The sequence below is a fragment of the Pan troglodytes genome, chromosome 12 (assembly GCF_028858775.2).
Source record: "Pan troglodytes isolate AG18354 chromosome 12, NHGRI_mPanTro3-v2.0_pri, whole genome shotgun sequence".
Lineage (NCBI taxonomy): Eukaryota > Metazoa > Chordata > Mammalia > Primates > Hominidae > Pan > Pan troglodytes.
In genome coordinates, this window is record NC_072410.2 from 78,009,362 (window position 1) to 78,035,351 (window position 25,990).

At 38.8% G+C, this 25,990-nt stretch overlaps 1 protein-coding gene across 3 annotated transcripts in view; it reads right to left on the bottom strand.

Annotated features, from left to right (window-relative positions):
• The window catches only part of CAMKMT (calmodulin-lysine N-methyltransferase), a 414,521-nt gene that overhangs the window by 68,197 nt on the left and 320,334 nt on the right, over positions 1-25,990 (bottom strand). For all 3 annotated transcript variants that reach the window (XM_001145471.8, XM_009442405.5, XM_009442406.5), the window contains exon 4: positions 1,069-1,129. In XM_001145471.8, coding sequence (XP_001145471.1) covers positions 1,069-1,129 — 61 coding nt within the window. The remainder of the gene's footprint in view (positions 1-1,068; positions 1,130-25,990) is intronic.

The window sequence follows — 25,990 nt, forward strand, 5'->3', positions numbered from 1 at the left end:
CAGCTCTGCAGCCCACATTCAAAATTGCCCTGTTCTTATTTATATGCTTAGACTCTTAGGATTGTTTCCTCTTCCCAGTTTGGGAAGTTTATTACCTCAAGAGGAGAAAAAAAGCAAAATTAAAAGGGAGGGAGAGGTGGGAAGAGGGGGAAAGGGAGGAGAAGAAGCCAAGCAAGGACATTAATATTTCAAAACACACTTAATGAGTGTTTGGTTGTTTAAAGCAATTAAAGACTGGTTGGTAAATATGGACCCATAGAGCTTAAAAAAATACATATTATTGACCCAATCTTGTAAGTACATACGGTTAAAACACACGCTATGATCACTAGTGGCTTATCTGCTATCATAATGAGCTATTCAGGAAGTATATATTGAATGACTTTTATAAAATGAGAATTAAAATGAAAAACCTATATTTTCTGGGTCTACCAAACATCTTTAGAATTTTCAAATAAAGTTTTTTTTTTTTTCCTAAATTCCATCCATGGGTTCGATCTGTAATGCACACTAACAGTTGAAAACACTTATTTCCATAGCATGAATCCGTAATGGTAATTTATAGTTCACAAATACATATTGTTAGATATATAAAAATACCTTTAAAACCAGGGGTGGGATGGCATCTTTAAATAATAGCTGTGAGGTATTTATTTATCAGACATTCTGTAGTGACTTCCCCAGCAGAAGTTTAAAGAATGTCTTTATTGGTTTTTTTTTTTTTTTTTTTGACCTTCACAATCAGTAAGGATTGATTGGAGCTTCACTTTTGTTTCCCCCAAATCAAAGTGAAATAAAATGCCTTGAGTGGAAATCAAAAGCCTTTGACATATAGCAAAAATCTTGCTGTGCAATATTAGTACCCAAGGCAATTCAGATTTCACTTGAGAAGCAACATGTGTTCACTGTGAACTTTTCCCCCTCTTTCTGTTTTCCTTTTCTTCCTGTTTTTCTTTTTTTATATTTTTTTCTAACAATTTAATTTGAAGAATATAATCATGGCAATTTTTAATATGTTGATTCAATATCCATGATGGGCTAAAAAATATCTTAAGTGCAGCTCTGTACCTGAATATATTATTGTGCTTGAGGCAGTAGTAAGCCAAAACCTCTTCAGATGGCCAGATGCCTAGAAAACACAAGAGGATAAACCTTTTGATTATAGAAATCATTCTTTTAAGAAATGGCTTTTAAAAATAATGTTCAGTACAAGCTATTTCAACTTCAATCAAACAACATTGTTATTACTTATAATACGTCATGTCACGAGTGTCTTTTATTGTTGTTATTTTTATAGTGGTGAGATTTATAACTCTTTCCCAAGGATAATAGAAAAATATCCTAAATAAATTATACTAAATTTTGATCACAAGATAGCCAAAACAGTAACAACCAAAATCACAAATATCAAGTTAAATTTTGATGGTACTTCACATAGATCTTCATCTTGTGCACATAAAATTAATTAGTATCAGTTGAAGACTTACTTATATATGCAGCCCATATTAGGCAAAAATAAATGGGACGATCACACACAGGAGCAAACAAAACCACTGACGTCACTACACTTTTTTGTTTGATTCCATGCTAATATTTTTAAACATGCACAATTCTGTCTTTTTTTTTTTTTTTAGAATCTTGCTCTGTCGCCAGGCTGGAGTGCAGTGGCGAGATCTCAGCTCACTGTAAAGTCTGCCTCCTGGATTCAAGTGATTCTCCTGCCTCAGCCTCCTGAGTAGCTGAGATTACAGATGCACACCACCACGCCCAGCTAATTTTTGTATTTTCAGTAGAGACTGGGTTTCACCATGTTGGTCAAGCTGGTCTCGAACTCCTGACCTCGTGATCTGCCTGCCTCGGCCTCCCAAAGTGCTGGGATTACTGGTGTGAGCTACTGTGCCTGGCCACAATTATGTCTTTCTTCAGTTAAATAAAATCAAACTGCTGTGTAAGATTAAGAAATTTTAATTTCACCAACTTTGGTACATCTTTAAATTTAACAATAATTCAACCTGCTAAATTGCATGGATGGACATTTTCTAAAATTGTCATCCATAAATCACTGATTTCAAATACTTAGTCTTCATGAATGGATATGAATTGCTTAAAGAGAAGACAAACATGCTTGGAAATTGTAGTTTCTAGTTGTTATCACAGGATGGTAGGATTATAAGTGTTTTTAATTTTTTTCTTTATGCTTTTTTGTATTTTCCAAAATTTTTACAATAAGCATATATTACCCTTATAATTAGAATAAATTATAACCTTATAAAAATTATGTTTTCCCCCAATTAATCAAACTCAAAGATCAGGCAGAGCACCAGGCATCTTGCACTTCCTAAGGCTGAGAGCACCATGCAGTCCTGGGAACGGGTGGCAAATGTTCTCTAACTCAACACCAAGCACTCTGCTGATGGTCTTAATGCAAAGTTGAAACATCTACAAAAGGCTTAATTTTTTTCCCCTAGATGAACCTCCAACTTTGAGGAGTAAGAAATCCAAACATTTCAGAGAAGAGGGTGTTAAAGAAATGTTAAGTAAACTCCTAAGAGATTCAGGGGGTAAATATATAAACAGCAAAGAGGTGTCTCCATAGAGCATTTGTTGCAGGGAAGCCCAGTCAGGTGTACACACTACCTCAGCCTCTCTGGCATTTCTGGTAGGAATGACAGCTTGAGGGAGAAACAAGGAAAACCAGCAAGAAGTGTTTGCAGTCATATTTAGGAGGAAAGTAAGAGAGGCAGTGGAATGTGGCAGTTAAGATCACAGATATTTTGGAACCAGACTTATTGGGCTCCAGTGCCAGCTCTGCCATTCCCCTGTGGAGTGACCTTGGACAGGTTACTTAACCTGCCTATCCCTCACGCTCCTCATTTGTAAAATATCATTGCAGTATTGTCAACCTCACAGGACTGGCCTGAGAGATGAGTAAAATACATGCCTATGTTTAGAATGGTTCCTAACACATAATAAGATCAAAGAAAAAGAAAGCATTGTTAATGTTATTCTCCAGCAAAGAGGGATGGAAGAGTGGAAGAGAGAATATGTGAATCCAAAATTAGTATCCCAATAACCAGAAAAATGGAAAACCATTTTGACCTGTTACCGCAAATCCTAATACCTGTCATATCTCCACATAAAAATAACTCTCTTAAGACCAAAGTATAAATAAAAGTCTCTGAAGGAAGAGCATAAGACAATGCTGTATACCAAGTGAATATAATCACCACTATAATGAATTTCTTTATGCCTTTAGCTTGAGGTTTTAAAAAAATGATAGACAAAGAGTATCTAACTAAAATTTAAGCCTTGATTAAGTACAAAAATGCGACTTCTAAAATGCAGTATTTTGTAATAGTTTTATAATTGTCTCAAAAAATTATAGAGGTTGATTTTTAACAAAATTACATACAAAGAACAAAGTAAAAAAAAAAAAATCACGTAAAATGTGACCACTAGGATATAATCACTGTTAACATTTTGGACGTCATCTCAAAAGATCTTTCTAGGCAAACAGATATTTTACACCAATGGGATCTTTTCATGAAGATATTCAATAACCTGATTTTCCCTCATTCAATATGCGGTAGATAGCTTTACTAGAAAATAAAAATGTACTTTGCCTGCATCATTATTTATAATGATTGCTTAGACATTCTATGTGTGCATCAGAATTCATTTAACCAGTTTCCTCTTGATAGACATTTAAGTTAGTTTCAAAGTTGTTGATATGATGAGATTATTGTGTTGATGCAAAAGTAATTGTGGTTTTTGCCATTAACATCAACAGTAGTACAATATGACAACCCATCTTTTCCCAACCTATGGTTTTCTCCTTAGGTCAAATACTAGGAAATGGGATATCTGGTCAGAGGTTACATATATTTTGCATTTAAATATATCAAACTGACCTCCATAAAATGTGTACCTAGTTACACTCCTAATCAGAGTGTTTGTTGCCTCAAAGCCTTGCCCAGATAGGATTTTTTCAACATAACTAATTTTTGCTAATCAAAGTTTTTAAAAGTTATCTCAGTGAAAATCAAAACCTAAATGAGATACCACTTCACACCCACTAGGATGGCTACAATCAAATAGTCAGGTTATAACGAACGTTGGGCTGGTGAGGATGTGGAGAAATTGGAACCCTGATGCACTGCTGGTGGGAATGTAAAATCATGCAGCCACTTTGGAAAATTGTGTAGCAGTTCCTTAAAAGGTTAAATGTAGATTATAATATGACCCAGCAATTCCACTGCTACCCAAGATAAATCAAAATATGTCCAACAAAAACTTGTACACGAATGCTCATAGCAGCATTGTTCTTAGTAGCCCAAAAGTGGAAACAACCCCAATGTCCATCAACTGACTAACGGATAAATAAAATGTGGTACGTCCATACAATGGATTATTATTTGACAATAAAAAAAGAACTGATACATGCTACAACATAGATGGGACTTGAAAATGTTATACAGGCAATACTCCATTTTATTGCAGCTTTCTTTATTGTGCTTTGTAGATGCTGCATATCTTCAGTTTTACAAATTGAAGGTTTGTGGCAACCCTGCACTGAGCAAGTCCATTGGTGCCATTTTTCCAACAGCATGTGCTCAACTAGTGTCTCTGTGACAGATTTTGGTCATTCTCACAATATTTCAAAATTTTTCATTATTATTATATCTGATATGGTGATCTGTGATCAATGACCTTTGATGTTACTATGGTAATTGTTTTGGGGCGGCATGAATTGCGTCCATATAAGATAGCTAGCAAACTTAATCAATAAATCTTGTGTGTGTTCTGACTTCTTCACCAGTCGGCATTCCCCCATCTCTCTCCCTCTCCCCAGGCCTCCCTATTATTAGGCTAATTAATAAACTTACAATGGTCTCTAAGTGTTCAAGTGAAAGGAATAGTTGCATGTCTCTCACTTTAAATCAAAAGCTAGAAATGATTCCACTTATGGAGAATGCATGTTGAAAGCTGAGATAGGCTGAAAGCTAGGCCTCTTGCACTAAACGGACAAGTTGCGAATGTAAAAGAAAAGTTCTTGAAGGAATTTAAAAGTGTTACTCCAGTGAACACACGAATGATACGAAGACGAAACAGCCTTATTGCTGATATGGAGAAAGTTTTAGTGGTCTGGATAGATCAAACCAGCCACAACGTTCTCTTAAGCCAAAGCCCAGTCCAGAGCAAGGCCCTAACTCTTCAATTCTACGAAGGCTGAAGGTGAGGAATCTGCAGAAGAAAAGTTTGAAGCTAGTGGAGGTTAGTTCAAGAAGTTTAAATAAAGAAGCCATTTCCGTAACATAAAAGTGCAAGGCAAAGCAGTAAGTGCTGATGTAGAAGCTGTAGCAAGTTATCCAGAAGATGTAGTTAAGATCACTGATGAAGGTGACTACACTAACCAACAGATTTTCAATGCAGACAAACATTGGAAGCCTTCCATTGGAAGCAGATGCCATCTAGGACTTTGGTAGCTAGAGAGAATTCACTGCCTGGCTTCAAAGATCCAAAGGACAGGCTGAGTCTCTTGTTAGGGGCTAGTGCGGCTGGTGACTAAGTTGATGCCAATGCTCTGCACCATTCTAAAAATCATAGCGCCTTTAAGAATTATGCTAAATCTAGCCTGGCTCAGTGGCAGGTGCCTATCGGGCTACTCAGGAGGGTGAGGAAGGAGGATTGCTTGAGTAAGCCCAGGAGCTGGAGGCTGTAGTAGGCTAGGATTGAATATGTGAATAGCCACTGCACTCCACCCTGGACAACATAGTGAAACCCTGTCTCTTAAAAAAAAAAAATAAGAGAAAAGGAATTATGCGAAATTTACTCTGCTTATGCTCTATAAATGGAACAGTAAAGCCTGGATGATAGTACATCTGTTTATAGCATGGTTTACTGAATATTTTAAGCTCACTGCTAAGACCTACTGCTCCGAAAAAAGCACTTCCCTTCAAAATATTATATACTGCTCATTGACAATGCACCTGGTCACCAAAGGGCACTGATGGAGATATGCAAGGAGATTAATGTTGTTTCCATGCCTGCTAACACAGCATCCATTCTGTAGTCCATGGATCAAGGAGTAATTTTGACTTTCAAATCTTATTATTTCAGAAATACATTTCATAAGGATATAGCTGCCAAATATAGTGATTCTTCTGATGCATCTGAGCAAAGTCAGTTGAAAATCTTCTGGAAAGGACTCACTATTCTGGATGCCATTAAGAACATTTGAGAGTCATGGGAGGAGGTCAAAATATCAGTGTTAACAGGAGTTGGAAGAAGTTGATTTCAGCATTCGTGGATGATTTTGAGAGGTGGAAATAGCAAGAGAACTAGAATGAGAAATGGAGCCTGAAGACGTGACTGAATTGCTGCAATCTCATGATCAAACCTGAAAGGATGAGGAGTTCCTTCTTACGCATGGGTAAAGAAGGTAGTTTCTTAAGATGGAATCAATTCCTGGTGAAGATGCTGTGAACACTGTAGAAATTACAACAAAGGATTTAGAATATTACATAAACTGAGTTGATAAAGCAGTGGCAGGGTTTGAGAGGATTGACTCCAATTCTGAAAGAAGTTCTACTGTGGGTAAAATGCTGTCAAATAGCATTGCATGCTACACAGAAATCTTTCCTGAAAGGAAGAGTCAACCAATGCGGCAAACTGCATTGTCTTATTTTAAGAAATTGCCACAGCCACCCTAACTTTCAGCAACCATCACCCTGCTAACCATCAGTTAGCAGCCATCATCAAGGCAAGACCCTCTACCAGCAAAAAGATGACAACTCACAGAAAGCTCAGATGATCATTAGTATTTTTTAGCAATAAAGTATTTTTAGTAAGGTATGTGCATCTTTTTAGACATAATGCTATTGCACACTTAAGCTACAGTATAGTGCAAACTTTTATATGCACCAGGAAAGCAAAGAATTTGTGTGACTTACTTGATTGTGATATTCACTTAATTGCAGTGGTCTGGAACCAAACCCTCAATATCTCCAAGGTATGCCTGTACTGAGTGAAAGAAACCAGTTACAAAGGACCACATGTTGTATGTTTTTATTTATATGAAATATCCAGAATAGGTATATTCATAAAGATGGAGTGTGGCATGGTAACTGCCCAGGGCAACAATGGTTAGGTGTAAATGGAGCATGACTGCCAATGAGTATAAGGTTTCTTTTGGAGGTGACAAAATATTCTAAAATTGTGGTGACAGTTGCACAAGTGTGTGAATACACTAAATACCACTGGATGAATTGTATGGTATGTGAATTATATCTCAATAAAGCTGCTACTTTTTAAAGTTTTCTCATTCTTATTTGTGGGAATAAAATGGCCTTTCAAAAAGATTTTCTTTTCAAATTAGTTATAGAGACACATAGTTTAAAGAGCCATTGGGATCTATTAGAATGGCTAAGACAAACAGTAGCACCAAGCCCCTTTCCCCAGTATTTCTGCTTCCCCAGAAACTATTACTTTCAACTCTTTTAGCTAATTCTTCTGGTAATTGTGTCTATATTTCTACATAATAAGTTTGTATTGTTGCTTCTTGATTTTTCAGTTTCAAGCAAAATCTACTGACCCCTCACTGTGCAAAATTAGCATTTTTTGCTTTTAAATCTATTCCTCTTCCCACATCACATATGTGCGCCCCTTATCCACCCCACGCCATCTGCTTAATATTATATTTTAATATTACAATAATAGTTATAATGCTAAAATTTTGGTAAGATCACTCCCCAGGTGATTTTATTATGACTAGGAAATAAAACAGCTATGTAGTAAACTATGATTGTTTTTTCTTTCATGCACACATTTTTGTTTTCTCTGGAGTTTATAAAGGTCTTTTCCCCCCTCATTTGCTAAGATTTTTAGGCAACCTCAAACTTCAGTTGTCAATTTCTCCTCTCAATACATTCATTCACAATGGGTGTTCTATCAACCTTATGAGGAAATCTCTCCTGGTATCTTCTAACCTGCCTTAGTCTGGACTGAATGCCCTCTATGCTTGGTACACAGCTGACAGCCTAATCTTCACTATCATCCCAGGCTCCTTTTGCCTTTCTTGTGTCAATCTCTTGTTTCCTCTACCCATTGTCTTCCTCTTTCTTGGTTTATTCCCTCATTTTAGTGTAACACATCCTCCAGTAGTTTCTTGAAAAAGGGGGTATGAGAGGTAAATGTTTAAGAACTTGCATGATTCAGTGGGTAATTTCAATCCAGAAACTCCATGTTCTTCAGTTCTTGGAAAGTTTCTTACAAAGTATCATCGATTATTTCCTTATCTCCATATTTCTCTGTTCTCTTCTTCTGCAACTGTTATTATTTGGATGTTGAATCTCCTGAACTCATCCTTTTATTTTAAAAAATCTTTTCTTTCTTGCTTTGCATCTCTTATTGTTTTCTACTTTCTTGGAAATGTCCTCAACTTTATCTTCTAACCTTTTTATTGTTCTTTTAATATATGCTATTGTTATTGATGGTCATTCTCTGAATGTTTCTTTTATAAGCATCCTACTCCTGTTTCATGAATGCAATGTCTTAATTATTTGAAAGTATTAATTATAGTTTCTTTTAAGTTTTCTCATCTTTATAAAGTCTGTTTTCTTCAAGTTGTTTTTTTCTGTTTCTTGGTTTTGTTGTCTGTCACATTAAAAGCTTCCCTCAGGTATCTGGTAATTCTGGAAGTAAAGAAGGCTGAGTGTAGGTGAGTGGGGTGAGGGTGTGGGGCTCAGCATTCAGTCTGCATATGTTCACTTAGTCACTCCACCTGGCTTTTCGTATTCTCTGCTTTCGACTGTACCTGGTGTCTCCCAAGCCCAAAATCCCCAGTTTAACCCTCTCCAAAGAATAAACCTCCAGTTTTTTGTTGGAGTAGAGGGAGAATAGTTGCCCAGTCGCCTGAAATGGGGATATAACTACATCTTAAACAACTTTCAATCAATTCTCCTTAGTTTCATCCCCTTCAACTCCTTCTTTTAGAAGTACAACTGCCCCTCAATATTTGTGGGGGATTAGTTCTAGGACTCCTCCACTCCATACCAAAATTTGCAGATATTAAAGTCCCTTATATAACATGATGTAATATTTCCATGCATATCCAATATAAGTGCTATGTAAATATTTGCTATAATGTTTTTAAACATTTTTGGCTGGGCACAGTGGCTCACGCCTGTAATCCCAGCACTTTGGGAGGCTGAGGCGGGCAGATCACTTAAGGTCAGGAGTTCAAGACCACCCTGGCCAACATAGTGAAACCCCGTTTCTACTAAAAATACAAAAATTAGCCAGGCATGGTGGTGTACGCCTATAATTCCAGTTACTCGGGAGGCTGAGGCAGGAAAATCGCCTGAACCTGGGAGTTGGAGGTTTCAGTGAGCCGAGATCACGCCACTCCACTCCAGCCTGGGTGACAGAGTGAGACCCTGTCTCAAAAAATAAAATAAAATTTTTTGTGTTATTTTTAGTCTTTTTTTTTTTTTTTTTTTTGAATATTTTGGATCAGAGGTTGGCTGAATCCTCAGATGCAGAATCCATGGATACGGAGAACCAGCTACATCTGATGCCACCAATTTTCGATCCTTTCAAGGCTCCAGAAGTTTAAATTGGGTTGATTCTCAGCTTTGCCAACTGCTGGCTTTCTCATATCTGCTAAGTCAATGCATTTGCCTTCCAGCTTCCGAAATTTTATTGCTATTGCATGCTGCCCCTTAAAATGGCCATTGTGTCATTCACGTGGGTTTATGCCTTAAAAAACATCCCTATGTAGAGGTTTAGTGAGGTTTTTTAAAGGAGTGCATTGTTCAGTCTCCAAGTTTACCTGAAACCTAGAAATGCATGGTCTTTTGAATACAGCTTTGTAGGACAGTTCTGGAATCCAAGACATATTCTTATCTCTTCCAGAGTACATTTTAGCATCAATGCTTTAAGCTCAGAATGGTGGGGTTTCATTAACTCATTCTGGAAGAATAGCGAGTAGGGGGACTTCATAGACTAGAGAGAAATTCATTGGAAAGGTGGTGAGAATAATTTTTAGGAGAAGGACGTACAAGACAAGAACACTAATGATGAGATCCCAAGGTTCTTATGTTCCCTTAATAATATTATACTACTATGGTTATTAACTGGGTGATGAAATAATCTGTACACCAGACCCCCGTGACATGCAATTTATCTGTATAACAAACCCAAACATGTACCCCTGAACTTAAAATAAAAGTTTAAAAAAATAGATTATAATGCTTATCTGAAAATTATAGCACTTCTGCTACATTATTGACGTCACTCAATGAAGTGTTGCAGAATGCCCAAAGTGGCATTTATAGTAGCTAAAGTGTTAATCGAAAAAAGCATCCCCAAACTTTAAATTAATAGTTTATTCTAGATAAAGTATTCTCTAAACACGTTATAAATGTTATTAAGAAGCATATCATTTCCTATTCTTTAGTGCTTTCTGTATAAATCAAATGAGTTTATTTCATAGGAGGAAAGGCCTCCTTCATCCTTTGGGCCTCCATAAAAGCATTGGCTAAACAAGAGTTCTGTCTGGAAAAGGAAGAGTACTACACTATACTTGCATATCGATGGTCATTTTGTTTTATCACATTTCTTTTGAACAAAGGCTTGGTTCCCTGCAGTTGCTTCTGTCAGAACTGGGCCTGTTGAACTTGTCAGACTTTAGAAAGCCTATAGCCAGCCAACACTAAAACAGCTGTCTGTGTAGCAAGAGTGAGGTGGAAAACTGGCAATGTGATCTACTTAATATAAGCAACCACTTTGTTGTTGTTATTGTTAGTGAAGTAGCTAGTTTCGAATTATTTTATTTTATTTTTGGAGACAGGATCTCACTCTGTCAGCCAGGCTGGAGTGCAGTGGCACCGTCATGGCTCACTGCAGCCTTGACTTCCTAGGCTTAGGTGATTCTCTCCCAAGTAGCTGGGACTACAGGTGTGCACCACCACACCCAGCTAATTTTTCTATTTTTGGTAGAGATAGGGTTTCACCATGTTACTCAGGCTGGTCTCGAACTCCTGGGCTCAAGTGATCCTCCTGCCTCAGCCTCCCAAAGTGCTGGGATTACAGGCATGAGCCACCACACCTGGCCGAGAATTATTTTAAATGTCAAGTTTCATAGTTAATCTGGAAACAAACAGCACAACGATGATTAACCTGATGACTGAGCAAATCCTAAAATTCAGTAACCTGAGGATCCAGCTAAGCTTGGGGCCTTCTAGATCAGTTCCATTTGCGAGCTTTTCACTTCTCATAGTTCGTCCTGGAGGACAGTCCTAAGGCTTTGATCGACAGCATCCAACAAGCAGCACTGCTGGCTCCCTCCTACCCACCAACTGCTTGTACTTGCTCCATGATGACAACACATCTAGCTCTCACAGCAGACATACAGCTTTTCTGTGATCAGCTGATGTCCATCGAAGCAGCACCTTTCTCTCTAGCTCCCTCAAGGGAAGTGATCAAGCCTATCACACAGAGTCAGTAAAAAAAGGCCTCTCTCAAATCTGAGACTCAAGTGGAGAGGCCAACACACACTTAGCTAAGCCATCAAACCTTCTGGAAGAATAAATGCACTGGTAGATGTTACTAAAAAGAAAAGCTGCTCATGTTGGAATGAGTATGGAAGCTTCCTGGGCTCATTTCAGTGTTTGTACTCTGTCTCCTTTTCTTTTAATCCAACTCACATTTCTGCTTTGTCACTGATGTGTCAACCCAGTGCAGAAATCCACAAGAGGACTACAGAATGCTCCTCAAATATTTATTGGGCATCTACAATGTTTCGGGCCCTGTGGATCAACAGGGATGGAGACAGCATGGTCACTGGGGCTTCAGTCTATTTTGAGACCCAGAGGGGGAAGAACCCAATAAAGAAGGAAGAGGAGGACAAAGTGGAAGAAGTGGTCCACAGAAGGGGAGCTCCATGAAACAAAGTCTTAAGAAGAGGGCTTAATGTTGTAGGAATGGAAATAAGGTCAGTGGAGCTCTAGAATAAATGAAAAAGGAAGAGAGTAATACAAGATAAGACTGGAGGAGGGGTGGTTAGGGGCCAGACCCCTCAGGCCCAGAGGCCATGGTAAGAATTTTAAGTCACACCTTAGAATAAATGATATGTTTTAGGCAGCATCGTGGTATGACCAGATTTATAATACTGTTTAGAAGATAATTCTGGCTACTCTAAGAAATTAGATGAAAGGGGGCAAGAGGAGGCAGGGAGAAACTAGGCAGGAGGCCACTACTAATATCCAGATGAGAGCTGGTGGTGGCTTGGGTGATGGTTAGCAGAGATGAAGAAAAGTGGAAAGATGTGAGATATATTTAGAAGGTACACTGACAAGACTTACTAGTTAATTAGATGAAGGGGGTGGTAACGGAGAGGGAAGTGTCAAGTATGACTTAGGTTTATGGCATGAATAAGTGGGCGGATGATGTACAGCAGACGCATATAGGATTTTCCTTCAATTTTATACGAAATGAGGAGGCTGAATTCATGGTGCAAAAAAACACTACCTAGGGATCTGGGGTCTGATTCTGGCTCTGCCACTAACAAACTGTGAGATATTAGAAAGTAATTTATCCTTTCTGAGCTTCAGTAACCTCATCTGCAAAATGATAGCCTTGGGTTAGATTATGTCTGGGGGGTCTTCAACTATAAAAAGCTACAGTAGAAAGTCAGCTCTCATCTTCCTGAGTTACAGTGCAGCTTGAATACTGGCTCTTATGGTTCTGTGATCTTGGGCAAGGTATTTAAACTTTTTAAGCCTCATTTACTCATGCAACATACAATTATCAAGGCAGCCAGGCCTGTTCTAGAAGCTGAGGATACAGCAGTGATTAAAACAAGGCCTTTGCCTAAATAACTTTCATAGGGAAAATAGACACAAGTAAGATCATTTCAGACAGTGAATAGTGCTGTGAAGGAAATAAAACATGTTAACGAAATAGAGAATAATTATGGGAGTGGGACAGGTGGCTACTTTGGCCAGATTGTTGGGTAATGCCTCACTTCTCTCATTTGTTAAGTACAAGCAATAAAAGTACCTTCTCATGGGGTGCTGTGGGGATTAAATGAGATAATGCATGTAAGACATTTAGAAGTGTGCCTAACATAGAGTAATTTTTTTACTATTAAAAACAGAAATGATGCTGCTGCTATTACTGTTGTGACAAGTTTCTATTCAGGGAATTTTATCAACCAGAATTACATTTTTATGGTACTTTCAGGGATATTATTATTCCTCATAGATAACCCACAAAATCAAAACAAACTGAACTTTGGATAAATGTGCCCTTGTTATGGGAGCTTTGAAAATGGATCCAAAACAATCATTACATGTATATGGACAATACATGTTCTATACTTGTCCTCCCGCTTTGACCCATTAGCAGACTCACTCTGTACAATATATGATTAAGTGCAGGCCTCCCTATATTTGTGGAGCCAGGTCACAAAGAACATCTGAGTAGGAGAGAATGTCTGAATAGTCCAGAATGGTGGGCAGGTGGGCAGGTGGAGGCCTTCCTTGTGACACTCTACAATTTATGGAACGTTGATGCTGCCCAGGGACTATGAGGCAGAGGAAGAAATCAAGGCACAGGGAGGTTTGGAAACCTCCCCAGTCATACAGATACTGGGTCACAGAGCTGGAATTTGAGCCCAGGCAATCTGATTATAGACCTGTTATTCTTAACCTCTGGGATCTGCTGCCTCTCACTAGATTACAAAAACAAGGGTCCAATCTGATTGCCAACTGACCTGAGCTGAGAGAAGGGCAGATAAGGAGCATGTGGAAGCAGGAGAAATGAAGGGGCATAAAAAATTACTCAAGTATTTCAACAATAAATTCTTCTAGGACTATAGGATGGCCTGTTTATTATGGGTGTGATTTGATTAAAAATGCATTAAAATTTAAAATGTCCATTTTAACTCAGACTATTAATGTGACGATTAGGAGGTAAAGAAAAGATGGACAAGGTGCCAGCCACGTCCTGACACTGAAGCAGGGAGGGGAAGACAGCCTTCAGGCAACATTCCCCGAGGCCCTGGTCGTAGGGCTGATAGTCAGTTTTCCAGCAGATGCTGAGAAAGCAGCTGAGTGACAGATGAGAAATGGAGACAGGACCAGAGGATACGGAAGCACTGCTGAGAAAAAGAAATGCACGGCAGCCATAGCCATCGCCGCAGTGGCTTAGAGCGTGAAGACATGAACTTGGAAGGCACCTCTCACACTTAATATCTTTGTGACCTCAGCAAGTCATTTAACTTCTCCTTCCCCGATTCCTTATCTGAAAGTAATAATACTACCTACTCCATACTATAGACTGGGGATTAATCAGAATAGGAGCTAGTAAGTGCTCAGTTAGTGTTTGCTAGTATTATTATTATCATTGTTATTTTTTTTTTGAGATGGAGTCTCACTTTGTTGCCCAGGCTGGAGTGCAGTGGGGCGATCTCGGCTCGCTGCAACCTCTGCCTTCTGGGTTCAAGTGATTCTCGTGCCCCAGCCTCCCGAACAGCTGGGATTACAGGCACACACCACCACACCCAGCTGATTTTTATATTTTTAGTAGAGACGGGGTTTCGCCATGTTAGTCAGTCTGGTCTCGAACTCCTGACCTCAGGTGATCCACCCACCTCAGCCTCCCAAAGTGCTGGTATTACAGGCGTGAGCCACCACACCCAGCTATTATTATTGGCAGTGGCAGCATCACTTGTTGAACACTTACTACTTGGCAAACACTGGGCTGTGTACTTTACATGGATGATCACATTTAATCCTTAAAACAACCCCTATAAGATATGCATTATCCTTATGACCAGCTAAAAGGCACAGTGAAATATAGCATAAACAGAACAGCAAGCTGAAGCGGCACAGCCAGGGTTTAGGCCCACATACTCTAACTCTAGAGCCCAGTCTCTCATCACTGCATTCTGTGCCCCAACCCTGATGGCTGGTCCTAGAATCAAGAGAACTAGTTGCTAGTTCTCATAGCTCTGTCAATAACTAATTTGGGGACTTTGGACAAATCATATTTGGGCTCTCACTTCAAAAATAAAAATGGAAGAGTTGAGTTGATTTCTGAGGCCTCCTCCAACTCTAAATCCAATGACTAGAGATCATTATATGTGTACACTTCCAAATGAAAACTATAAAATTACCAGTGGGCTCTAGCCTGTGACATTTTAAAGAAATTAGATTGGTTAAAATATTTTATTTTCACTATAATCTCAAATTTAAACCTCTACCAAGAAATATTTTAGATGGGTTTCGAAATGGTCCTAGAAGTTAAATCTTCATTACATGTCTATTTCAATGGAATTAGAACTACCTTTGTTAATTAAATCTCAGAGCTTCAGAAAATAACTGCCCTACACCTATATACACTAGATGTGAATGCTTATTTAGTTAATCAAGCATATTAATAACAGAAAACATCTTCAAGTATGATTTTCCCTCTCCAATACTGAGCACAGCTCTCTGCTGTAATTTTTTCCTCAGAAGAATTTCCTTCTCCTCAGTGTAACAAAACTACCTAAGGGCAGAAGAGATTTTCCTGAGGTCTCAAAGCACAGGTACAAGAACATCTCCTGATGTGAGCTATCTGGGCCTATGTGAGAAAATGCTCCATCTCCATTGGTCAGAGAGGATGTCAGAAAGTGAGAAGAAGCATGTCTAGGACAGGTGGACCCAGAAAATCAGACCACAGAGTTCCTAGCAGGAGGGAAAACATGACATGGATTTCCCCAGAAACACCACATGTCCTTCCCACAGTGGAAAAACGAAAAAGAGAAGAAGAAAAAGGAAGACTTTCATTGTCAGTTTTATTCCTTTACGTGGGGGAAGTAATGCCTTCCCCCAAGGCCCTGCTGTGCTTGAGTGTCCTCAGGGTGGGATGAACAGGCCATCATTCTGATGAGATCACCCTTTTCCCTTTTAAAACTGTGCCGTGTTACAGGGAGGCTGAGGCAGGAGAATCGCTTGAACCGGGGAGGCGGAGGTTGCAGTGAGCCAAGATCATGCCACTGCACTCCAGCCTGGGCAACAGAGCGAGACTCTCCCTGTCTCAAAATAAATAAATAAATAAATAAATAAATAAATAAATAAATAAAAATAGTGCTGGGTCATGTCTTGAAAAGTCATGTAAGAGCAGCAATGTGCCAATGGAGTGGAGGAAATAAAGTATTAGGAATAATTGTTATTGTTCCCTGTCTTAGGTGTTCAGCCACATCCCGAACACAGACACATACTTGTTACAGGGCATACCAAAATAGCAAAAGTGAGCTTCTTCCCTGGAGTTACCTGTGATTCATGAATTTGATTTCTAAAGCATTTTCCTGCCTCGGGGTCCAGCTTTATCTCATTTGCAGGTAAACACTATGGCTAAATTCCAAACAAATTGAAAGCCATGTGTTCCATGTGGAATGCATGCTCTACACATTTATGCAAGCTTTCCCGGAGAGTAAATAGTATTTAGGAGGTGCATGTTCCAGATGCAAGAACAGAACACATTCATTAAACAGTCCTGGTATCAGGCTGTTAGGCAGCATAACTTATTTTAGCAATGTTGTTTGGAAGGTGCACGTCCCAGCATATCACACTGCATTTATTCCAAGTTTCCTCTCTTAGGTCTTGAGGAAAGAATCATTTCTGTGTGGGGAAGGGGGAAGGAGGAGAACTGCCTCCCCTTCTAACAGCAGGAATTGCCATTAGCAAGTTCCAAAAGGTAAAACACTACTCAGCAAATTGACATGGTAAGTAGGGCAACATCTCATTGGGGTTTAGTCTAAACCTACTTTAAACAAACCTCACTTTGCCATGCCATCTGAAATTAAATATATGACATTCAGATTGCTAAAATATATATATATGTATATATATGTATGTGTATATATACACATATATATGTATCAGAGCTGGCTGAGAATCTCAGCTGTGCAAAATGGCCAGGACTCTGTCCTTCCTGTATCTCCACTCATCATTATTCATCGATATGAAGGAAATGTGACAGTCTGCTTTCCAAAAATTTCTGCTGCTGCACTAACTTGGGCAGCTCACTGCAACTAATGTGGAAATGTAGTGCTAAGCACGTCCTGGCTGTAAACACAGCGGTCTTGCTCTGTTGGGGCCATCTACAAATGTCTCCAACCAACTTGTATGATTGTCTTTAACACCTTTTTTTTTTTGTTAAAGAAATGAATTTGATTTCATTTTCCTTCCCCAGTTTTCAAATAGTCATTAAAAATTAAACAACACTGGGAAAAGCCTTTTGTGATTATAGCCTTCATTCTCCTGCAACAAACTGGATCTATAAATTTACGTACCATTGTAGATGTAAATTACAAAATTTATATTCAACTATATTAAAACATCTATTCCAAAAATGATTACCAGTTGTGAAAAGCAGACAGGCTTATCACTTGCTGTCAGTTGTTCATGTCTAGTTAAGCAATAATGTGCTAAAACTGCTCTTTTGTTTTGTGTAAGAATTTTGGCAATAGAAGAAATGAACACTCGGTTAATAAAAACTCAGGCTGCTTTTTGCTTTGATGGAGGAAGCAGCTGCCTGTTTTCATTTGCTGCAGAGCAGCAAAACCCATCAATATAATAAGCAGCTTAGATGCATCCATCCACAGCATCTGTAAGGATATAGGGCTATTCGCTCAAAACCAATCCCTGGTTTAATTTTAACAAAGATGTGTCTGACATATTTGAAGATGCATTATAATAGGTTTTGAAACATGAACAATTTCTCTTTCTTTTAAATACTTTTTGCAGATTTGAAAGGTTAGTATATGTAGCTGAATGATAGCAATGATAAAAACCAGGCCAAACTGTGAGGCCACCCTAAAACAAGGGCAGTGAAGAGAGCAAATTGACTGGCAGCTATTTGGTTCCCTTCAAAGGAGAAATAATGCATTTGAATGTGATTTCATTCATTTATTCATCCAAACAAATATTTACTGAATCCTTACTATATGTTGCACTGGGAGAGATACTAACACCACAGCCCCTTCTCTCAAGGAGTTCACTCTTTAAGGGAAAAGATGAACACAAAAACATCAGTAAAACAATATGGTAAGCACAGTGATACAGATACACATTTTTATATTTGTCTTTTATTGTAAAAACTCAAATGGGCATACAACAGTGGAAACCATTTAACATAAAAATTAAAAATCAAATACTGTCTCCTCTATTATACAGTCACACACTTCATTAGACATACCTTTAAGAAAAGACGATCTGATAAAAAAATTGAATTATGTTTAAACACATGTCAAACTGTTTACTAGTGTAGCCAAGAATTATCATACATTGGAGAGAAAGTTTCAGGATTTTAAGTTTTGTTTGGACAGCCTCTAATTTTACAGTAACCATTAGACACTTTTACATGATCACCATGCAGCAAGCTTAATAGAAAATACAAACTTTAAAGCAACTTACAATGTGATACAGTACGTTTTGGCTAGTAAACATGCTAAGGGATTATTTTATTTTAGTGCTAGGTGCCAGTCCAAGAAGTCAGCTAATTTTAAATTCTCCTCTCTTTCTGACTCAACATTGGATAAGTGAGCATTTCAGCCTGATCAGCTAGTGACCTGTCTGGTGGTATACACGAGCATAGGGTTAGTCATCAGCTTCTCAGGATATCAAGCTCCAATAAGCGTTCATTTCCAGAAAGATTAAGAAAATGCTCCCATAAATGTAGCACTGAGGGCTTTCTTATTCAAACGTGTTCATGGCAAAGCCCATATACATGGTTGCATTTTTTTTCCTTAAATAAGCTTTTTATTCTGGAATAATTTTAGATTTACAGAAAAGTTGCAAAGATAGTAGAGTTCCTAGCATTCGCTCAGTTTCTCCCATTGTTAACATCTTATACTTCTCGAAATTAAGAAACGGACATTGGTTCATTACTATGAACTAAACGAGGGTTTGTTTTTTTGTTTGTTTGTTTTTTGTTTTTTGTTTTTTTTTTGAGGCAGAGTCTCGCTCTGTTGCCCAGGCTGGAGTGCAGTGGCATGATCTCAGCTCACTGCAAGCTTTGCCTCCCAGGTTCACGCCATTCTCCTGACTCAGCCTCCCGAGTAGCTGGGACTACAGGCGCCCGCCACCATGCCCGGCTAATTTTTTGTATTTTTAGTAGATACGGTGTTTCATCATGTTAGCCAGGATGGTCTCGATCTCCTGACCTCATGATCCGCCCACCTCAGCCTCCCAAAGTGCTGGGATTACAGGCGTGAGCCACTGGGCCTGGCCAAGGGTTCGCTTTTAATAGAAGAGTCACTGTTCAGATGAGAGCTGATGAAGGTGTCTGTCAGAAAGTCATAATTTGAACTTAAAGGACAATACTATCATCTATCATATATTGCCTTCCCTTAATTTTATTCCATCTTCTTAAGTTACTCTAAAGAAATGCGTATCAGATTGAAGTGTTAAAACAGGACACAAAATATATATACCTCAGAGTTAAAAAAAAATCTGACCTCATCAAAAGAACTGTGTAGCCAGGTGAAGCCTTGGTTTCCTGTTCCATTGTTGAAATGGGCAGAATATTATTTCTAAGTCATTATTCACAAAGAAATGCTGATTGCTCCTATTCAATTAATACTTTCATATCACAGTGTGATATGGACCTTATAACCAATCTTGTGGCAGCATGAGTTGAGAACCACAAAGAAGTCAGAGGTCATTATTTCCCCCCATTTAGAGTGTTTATAAAGCATTCACTATGTTCCCTCTCCTCTCTGTGCCTGCTTTCTTCCCTTGTCTGCTGCACTGTTTTAATGGCTGAGCATAATGCTTCTAGAATCCTGCAGAGATTCATAGGCTTTGTACTGGTTAATGGTGGTCTCTCCAAGAGCAAGTTGGAAAGGACACCTTTGGGGAGATTCTCTCTAGCTATAACTGGTGGTCAAACCTTGGTGCCTGATGTTTGGGTGCATACTCCCTCTCCAGCCCAAATGTATTCTAAGCTGAAAGAACTCCCTCCCTTCACTTTGCCCATTGCTTTCTCCCTCCCTTGATTCCCTCAGTTTTCCCTCTGTCCATCTCATTCTCTCTCCTTCTTTTCACTTTCATCCTCACGTCTGTTTTAGTGCCCACTTTTTCTATTTGAGAGAATTCATAACATAAGAGCAAACCTTTCTTTTAAAAAGCAAAAATCAATCATACTTTGATAAAGAAAATTTGCTGATCCCACCTTCAAGGTTTCATTAAAATACTTTGATCTCTTTCTTTATGTTGTCTTTGAACATAAACTGCTTGAGGACAGGGACCTCATTGTTTTCTTCTCGGGGGCATATTTACACGATGCACATGAAGTTATGCTGTATTCATGGAGAATAGCAACAAATTGTTCTAAACCTAGAACTCAGCAATAAAAAATGAATCCCTCTTCTTTTGCAAGATCTATTTGCTGAGCTTTAAATGCTGTCTCTCTACTCCAGACCTGATTCTACCTACAAATGCAATCACAGGTCAATTCTTGTGTGGGTAAATTTCTAATTGCACTCAATCCACTTTCACTGACTTTCTTATCTATATCCACAATCTGTAGACCTTGCAGGACAATTATCACCAGTAGACAGGATAGATCCTCTGGGGAGGAGGACTGCCCTGGGCCTGAAAGGTGCATGCTTACCAGTTTCCAGGCCAGCAACATGGAAGAATCCACATTCAATAGGCCATCTTTCTCTAAATCAATCCTTTTGCTTTGTTCAGCAGAGCCCATGTCATGGGTGCTCATATCTGGGGCTTATCTGGGGATATCTACAAACATGCAGGTCTCTAATCATAGGAGCCTGGAATGAGTCGTAGAATGGGCCCTTTAAGTGACTTGAGAGAGAGAAAATGATTCTGTCTGGGTTTTTTTTTTTTGTCCCCTTCTCTTTGCTATGATAAAATTCGTAACCTTAACCCATATAGAAAATTGTTTTCTCTTAGAATCACAACTCCTCGAGAAAGGTTTTCAAAATACACTATTTAAACCGAACTCTTGCTCTGAACTTGACACCACAATTATCCTTCTGTTGGGAAAAATACAAAAATTCTAGAGCTGTTATATTGTTATCAGCCCTTTCACACCAGGACACACGAGTGTTCTTAAGTTGAGATCAAAGTGCACAGGCTGAGTTGTTGAGAACGGAGAAGTCATCACGGTCTCTATGGACTCATGCTGGACTTCTCAGGACGGAAAACAGATTTCCTTCTCTCTCCAGCAGTAAAGAGTTCATGTTATTGTGAACTCCATCATTTCTCCTCCTTGGCCCCACCCTCAACAAATGATTGAAACAATGGCTTCAAACCCAGAACGTTGTATTTAGGCTAGAATATGTTTCTCATTTGTTTATGCTGCCCAACAGCACTGAAGAGATTTTGGCTGAGCAAATACTATGGTGGAAGTCTACATTCATACCATTAGTGACATGAAAAACAATAACCTTTTGGAAGAATATAAAATCGTGTTTACTTATCAGGAGAGTAATTCATTACTATTTTTCTTTTCTTTTTCTTTTTTCTTTTTTTTGAGACAGAGTCTCGCTCTGTCGCCCAGGCTGGTGTGCAGTGGCATGATCTCGGCTCACTGCAAGCTCTGCCTCCCGGGTTCACGCCCTTCTCCTGCCTCAGCCTCCCGAGTAGCTGGGACTACAGGCGCCCGCCACCATGCTCGCTAATTTTTTTGTATTTTTTTAGTAGAGAGGGGGTTTCACTGTGTTAGCCAGGATGGTCTCGATCTCCTGACCTTGTGATCTGTCCGCCTCGGCCTCCCAAAGTGCTGGGATTATAGGCGTGAGCCACCGCGCCCTGCCTCGTTACTGTTTTTCATAGGTGCTTTAGAGACATTGCAATTTATGAAGTAAGGTCTAAAGGATCCAGGGGCTTGCTTAGCACACAGAGTCTAGCTAGTTAATGACCAAGTTTGGGCTAGAACCTCAGTCCCCTAATACCTCACTATGGTTCTCTTTTCAGAGTATGAGACTTTAACTATAGTGTGGGAAAGACATGATTTGAGTTTGCATCTTGTGGAGAGATTTTACCTTCCAGGTGGATATCAGTGTTTGAAGAAATGAATCGTACTCATCCCAATTTCAACATATTCACAGATGCTTAGCAATTAAATTTAAATCATTTTTTTTTGGTTTCTATTTCTCAATAAACAGTTTTATAGAAACCCTGCCTCCTTTCCATGCTCCAATACACTGGCTGGTGGAAGAGGCTAGAGATACATTCAGCTGCAGCTTACCTAATATCAGAATCTCTGAATAGAGGCCAGGAAGCAATATAAAATCTTTAGAAATAGTGACCTCCTTCTCCAGAATTATAATGATTGTGTGCCTTGCTTTATATAATTGGGCTTCTGTTTGTTTTCAGGAAATTTATCATCTACACGGTCATTAGTCTTACTTATTCAGATGTCTACATGTAATTTGTCTTGCAATTAAGAGTTTGTAGCAGATTCCAACAATTCTTTTGATTACCAGCATTCCAATCATAATAAAAGAGTAATTTTATTTTACATTGTTGTGTCTAGGGAGGGACAATCATGTAATATATACAATTTTCACAAACAACAGTGTTGAGAAATGTAATTTTCTGTGTATTCTCTTCTAAGAATATTTTCAACGTTTCTCGATTGTCTCTGCACTCAGGAACAGGATTGAAATCTCCACTTTGGTATTTATCTGAGGCTGTGATAGCTCGGTCGTCTGCCGCCAAATGCCAAGATAGGGGGAATCTCATCATCCAGAGACCAGCTGCATGATGGGCAGTTAATAGATATATCAAACCTTAGGATATATGCTAAGCTGAAGAGATGATTGGTTGGTTGATACACTGATTGATTAGCATAGGGAGAATGGGTTTCTTCTTGACAACCTAAGATTATGCTTCAGCTAAGCTCAAATTGCTTACACCTCTTCTATTGGGTTTAAAATTACAGTCCTGTCATCTAAAATCTCTCTTCAATGAAATTTTTACCATATATAAAAATTAAAGGGAAAAAGAAAGTAGGAGCACTGGATAAGAGTAAATGGAGTAGATACATTTCATGCTACTGTTGTTGATTCCACTAGGAAAAGTTGATATGTAAATCCCCTTGAAAAATGTTACACATTTCATAAACGATTACTGAATATTATACAATAATTCAGGGGAAAAAGTTCAGTGTATTTGTCAGTGAACACATATTTTCAAATACATTACAGTTAGATCTCTTCTATGTAAAAAAGGGAATTAAAGGAAAGCCCTCTATTAATCAGGTTTACACTCTAAGGCACATCGACCCCATCTTTGGACTTTTAATATTTTTAACTGCTGGCATGCCTTTCAGGGGCAGAGAAAAAAAGGGCAGACTTATCGAGACCGAGGATTAGCTTTGTATTTGAAGCTGCTTAACACAAGTAGTAACTTCTTTAATTAGCAGTAACGATTCTAAAGACAGTCACATGTATATCTTGAAATATTTTAATATTGTGTCCGTTTCCCACGTATGCAGAATCAGATATGCTTTAAAATGAAACAAAAACCAGATGAATGAAGGAAACATAACCCTGTTCTATCAAACTCTAAACTGATATTTAAGTGGTATTAAATAAAATCATCAAGACTTTGCACAAAGGGCCAACATTTAGGGCTCTGCAAACATCTGATCATCTTAGTTTACAACAAATTCATTAAACATAAGCTTGGTTTATGATGTCCTGTTTAAAGATTCGATCTCATTGTACTCCAAATTATCAGAGACTGGCTGAAGAAAGGACCTTGCTCTTGCTTCTTCTTCCCCATTCCCCTCCCCCTCCGAAAAAAAAAAGCTGGTAAGAGCTTTAATTCAGCACTTTAAGAACACCCCCTCCTCTGCCTGAGCAAATAAGGATTTGGTTGCCGAATCACACTGGATAAGTGGTTCATTGAGAATGTTAAAATCTGCATTAATAAATAGGACTGGGCTTCTCGGATTTTCCTCCTTCCTATCAGCTATGAGCGGTAGGGGATCAGCTGCGACTAAAATCCCCAGCTGAACAACCCACATACAACTCAGTGAGCAGACTTAAAACAAGGCCATTTATTGGTGACTGTTATGCAAACAAAGCGTCCAAGTCTTAGAAACAGATGTCAACTGAAGCATATGCTTACTGTAAACTGGAATTTGATTCTCTTTATAAAAATAGACATAAATGGGCCTTCAGAAAGTAGACTGCCTCTTGTTGTCTACCACTGCCTAACTTGATTCAGCCTAAAGCTTTTAAAGAGATGAATAGACTGATATGTGAGGGCAAAAGAATAAGAGTTTAAAAAAAATTAAATTGGAAATAAATGATAACATGTTGGAGCAGTTCCCAGAAGCAATTTTACAGATTTTTCTCTAAAAACACAAGACAGGAAGTTAAAAGCTTAGCGCAGGTCACCCATGGCATGTCGAGTTATCATTTCCTACCACTTAGGGTGGAAAAGAAACTGCACATTCGGGTGGCAAGTTTAGTCGCGCATACTTTTTACCCTCCTCTCTCTTTCTTTCTCTCTCCCTTACCTCTTCTCACATCTTGATGTCTTTTAAATGTCACTTATTTTACATGAGGCAGTTGGTGGAGACATGAGTCAACAGCAATCAGAACCATTATCCCCTGCAGCGAGTCCTGGTCTTAATGCATTGTGACACCTTTGCTGGCCAGCCACCGATTTACCTTTCTGCTTCTTAGGGAATTAAGTGGCATCATGTGAAAATGGTTGTGATATGAACAGCATGGGCATAACTGGTATTAAATTTACCTCTCAGCCTAAGTGAATTTTCCTCACATGTGACTAATCAAAATGAAAGCCTGTGGACCCAGGCTGCGCTGGCCGGCACTTCCCCACCCCTGGGACCAGGGCTATTTTGTTTTATCTCTTTGTACAAGCTGGCAGAAGTTTAAAGTGAAGGGGATAATCCAGTGCTGGTGTCCTTATGAAATAACATCCTTACATGAAGAGGCTTTTAACTGTCTGTCGCTGTCCTCTCAAAAAAAGAGTGTGACAATCTCATTTTGCTGAGCACACTCCCATGAAAAGGGAAAATAATAGCCATGGCCGCCATGGCTAGCACTGACCTTACATGATCTATTATCCACTAAACACTTTAAAAGTCAGTTTTGCATACACTGCAGGAGGAAATGAGGGAAGTATCACAATCATTTTCACTTTAGTGAATTTGCCATCTATTTGAAGTCCGTCACTTGATATCCCAACACATCCAGCCAGTGTCACAGTATCATGAAAAAGAAAACACCGCTGATTAAAAGATGCCAAGCACAGACACACTGGCACCCTGCTATTTCAGACATTTGCTAGGAGTAATGGCAGCCGTGGAATGGCTTGGTGTGAACTTTCTTCAAACTTAAACATAAGAAAAAGAACAATCAAAGATGAAGTCCTTCAAATTTTTAGAAGTGCTTGACATTCCTTCAAAAATATGTTTTACTAACCACTTAGCGGAGATCAGTAGGTGCCAAAGGAAGTGCAGGCAGAGCAATTATCATCCTGCACAGTCAGCCTGATGCTTATTCACAGACAAGAGTGGCTTGCATTCTGCCATGAACCAACTGTGCATGTTGCTGATAATAGAGCAGAGGTATTGCTAAATTGGTACTGAAATAGCACACCTCGTTTACTTCCAGCAACTTATTTGTGGAAGGCAATGAAGGCTGGAATATTTTCTCATAACTATAAGAATACTCAACTCATTGTTAACGTTAAAATTAGTTTTCTGACATGGCGCAGGCTATGCATTTACTTTTCCTTAAATAGGAACTTTCGTGCCAAGGGTATAACATTAATGGCATTTCTTTCCCCTCGTGGAGAATGCACTGCTTCATTAATAAACCATCTAGAAGCCTGACTAGTAATCAAATTCTTGGTCACTTTACAGTTCTCCACTCAGAAGTTCAAAGACTGTTTCCCTTCATTTTGGTAATGCATTTATTCTTGAACCC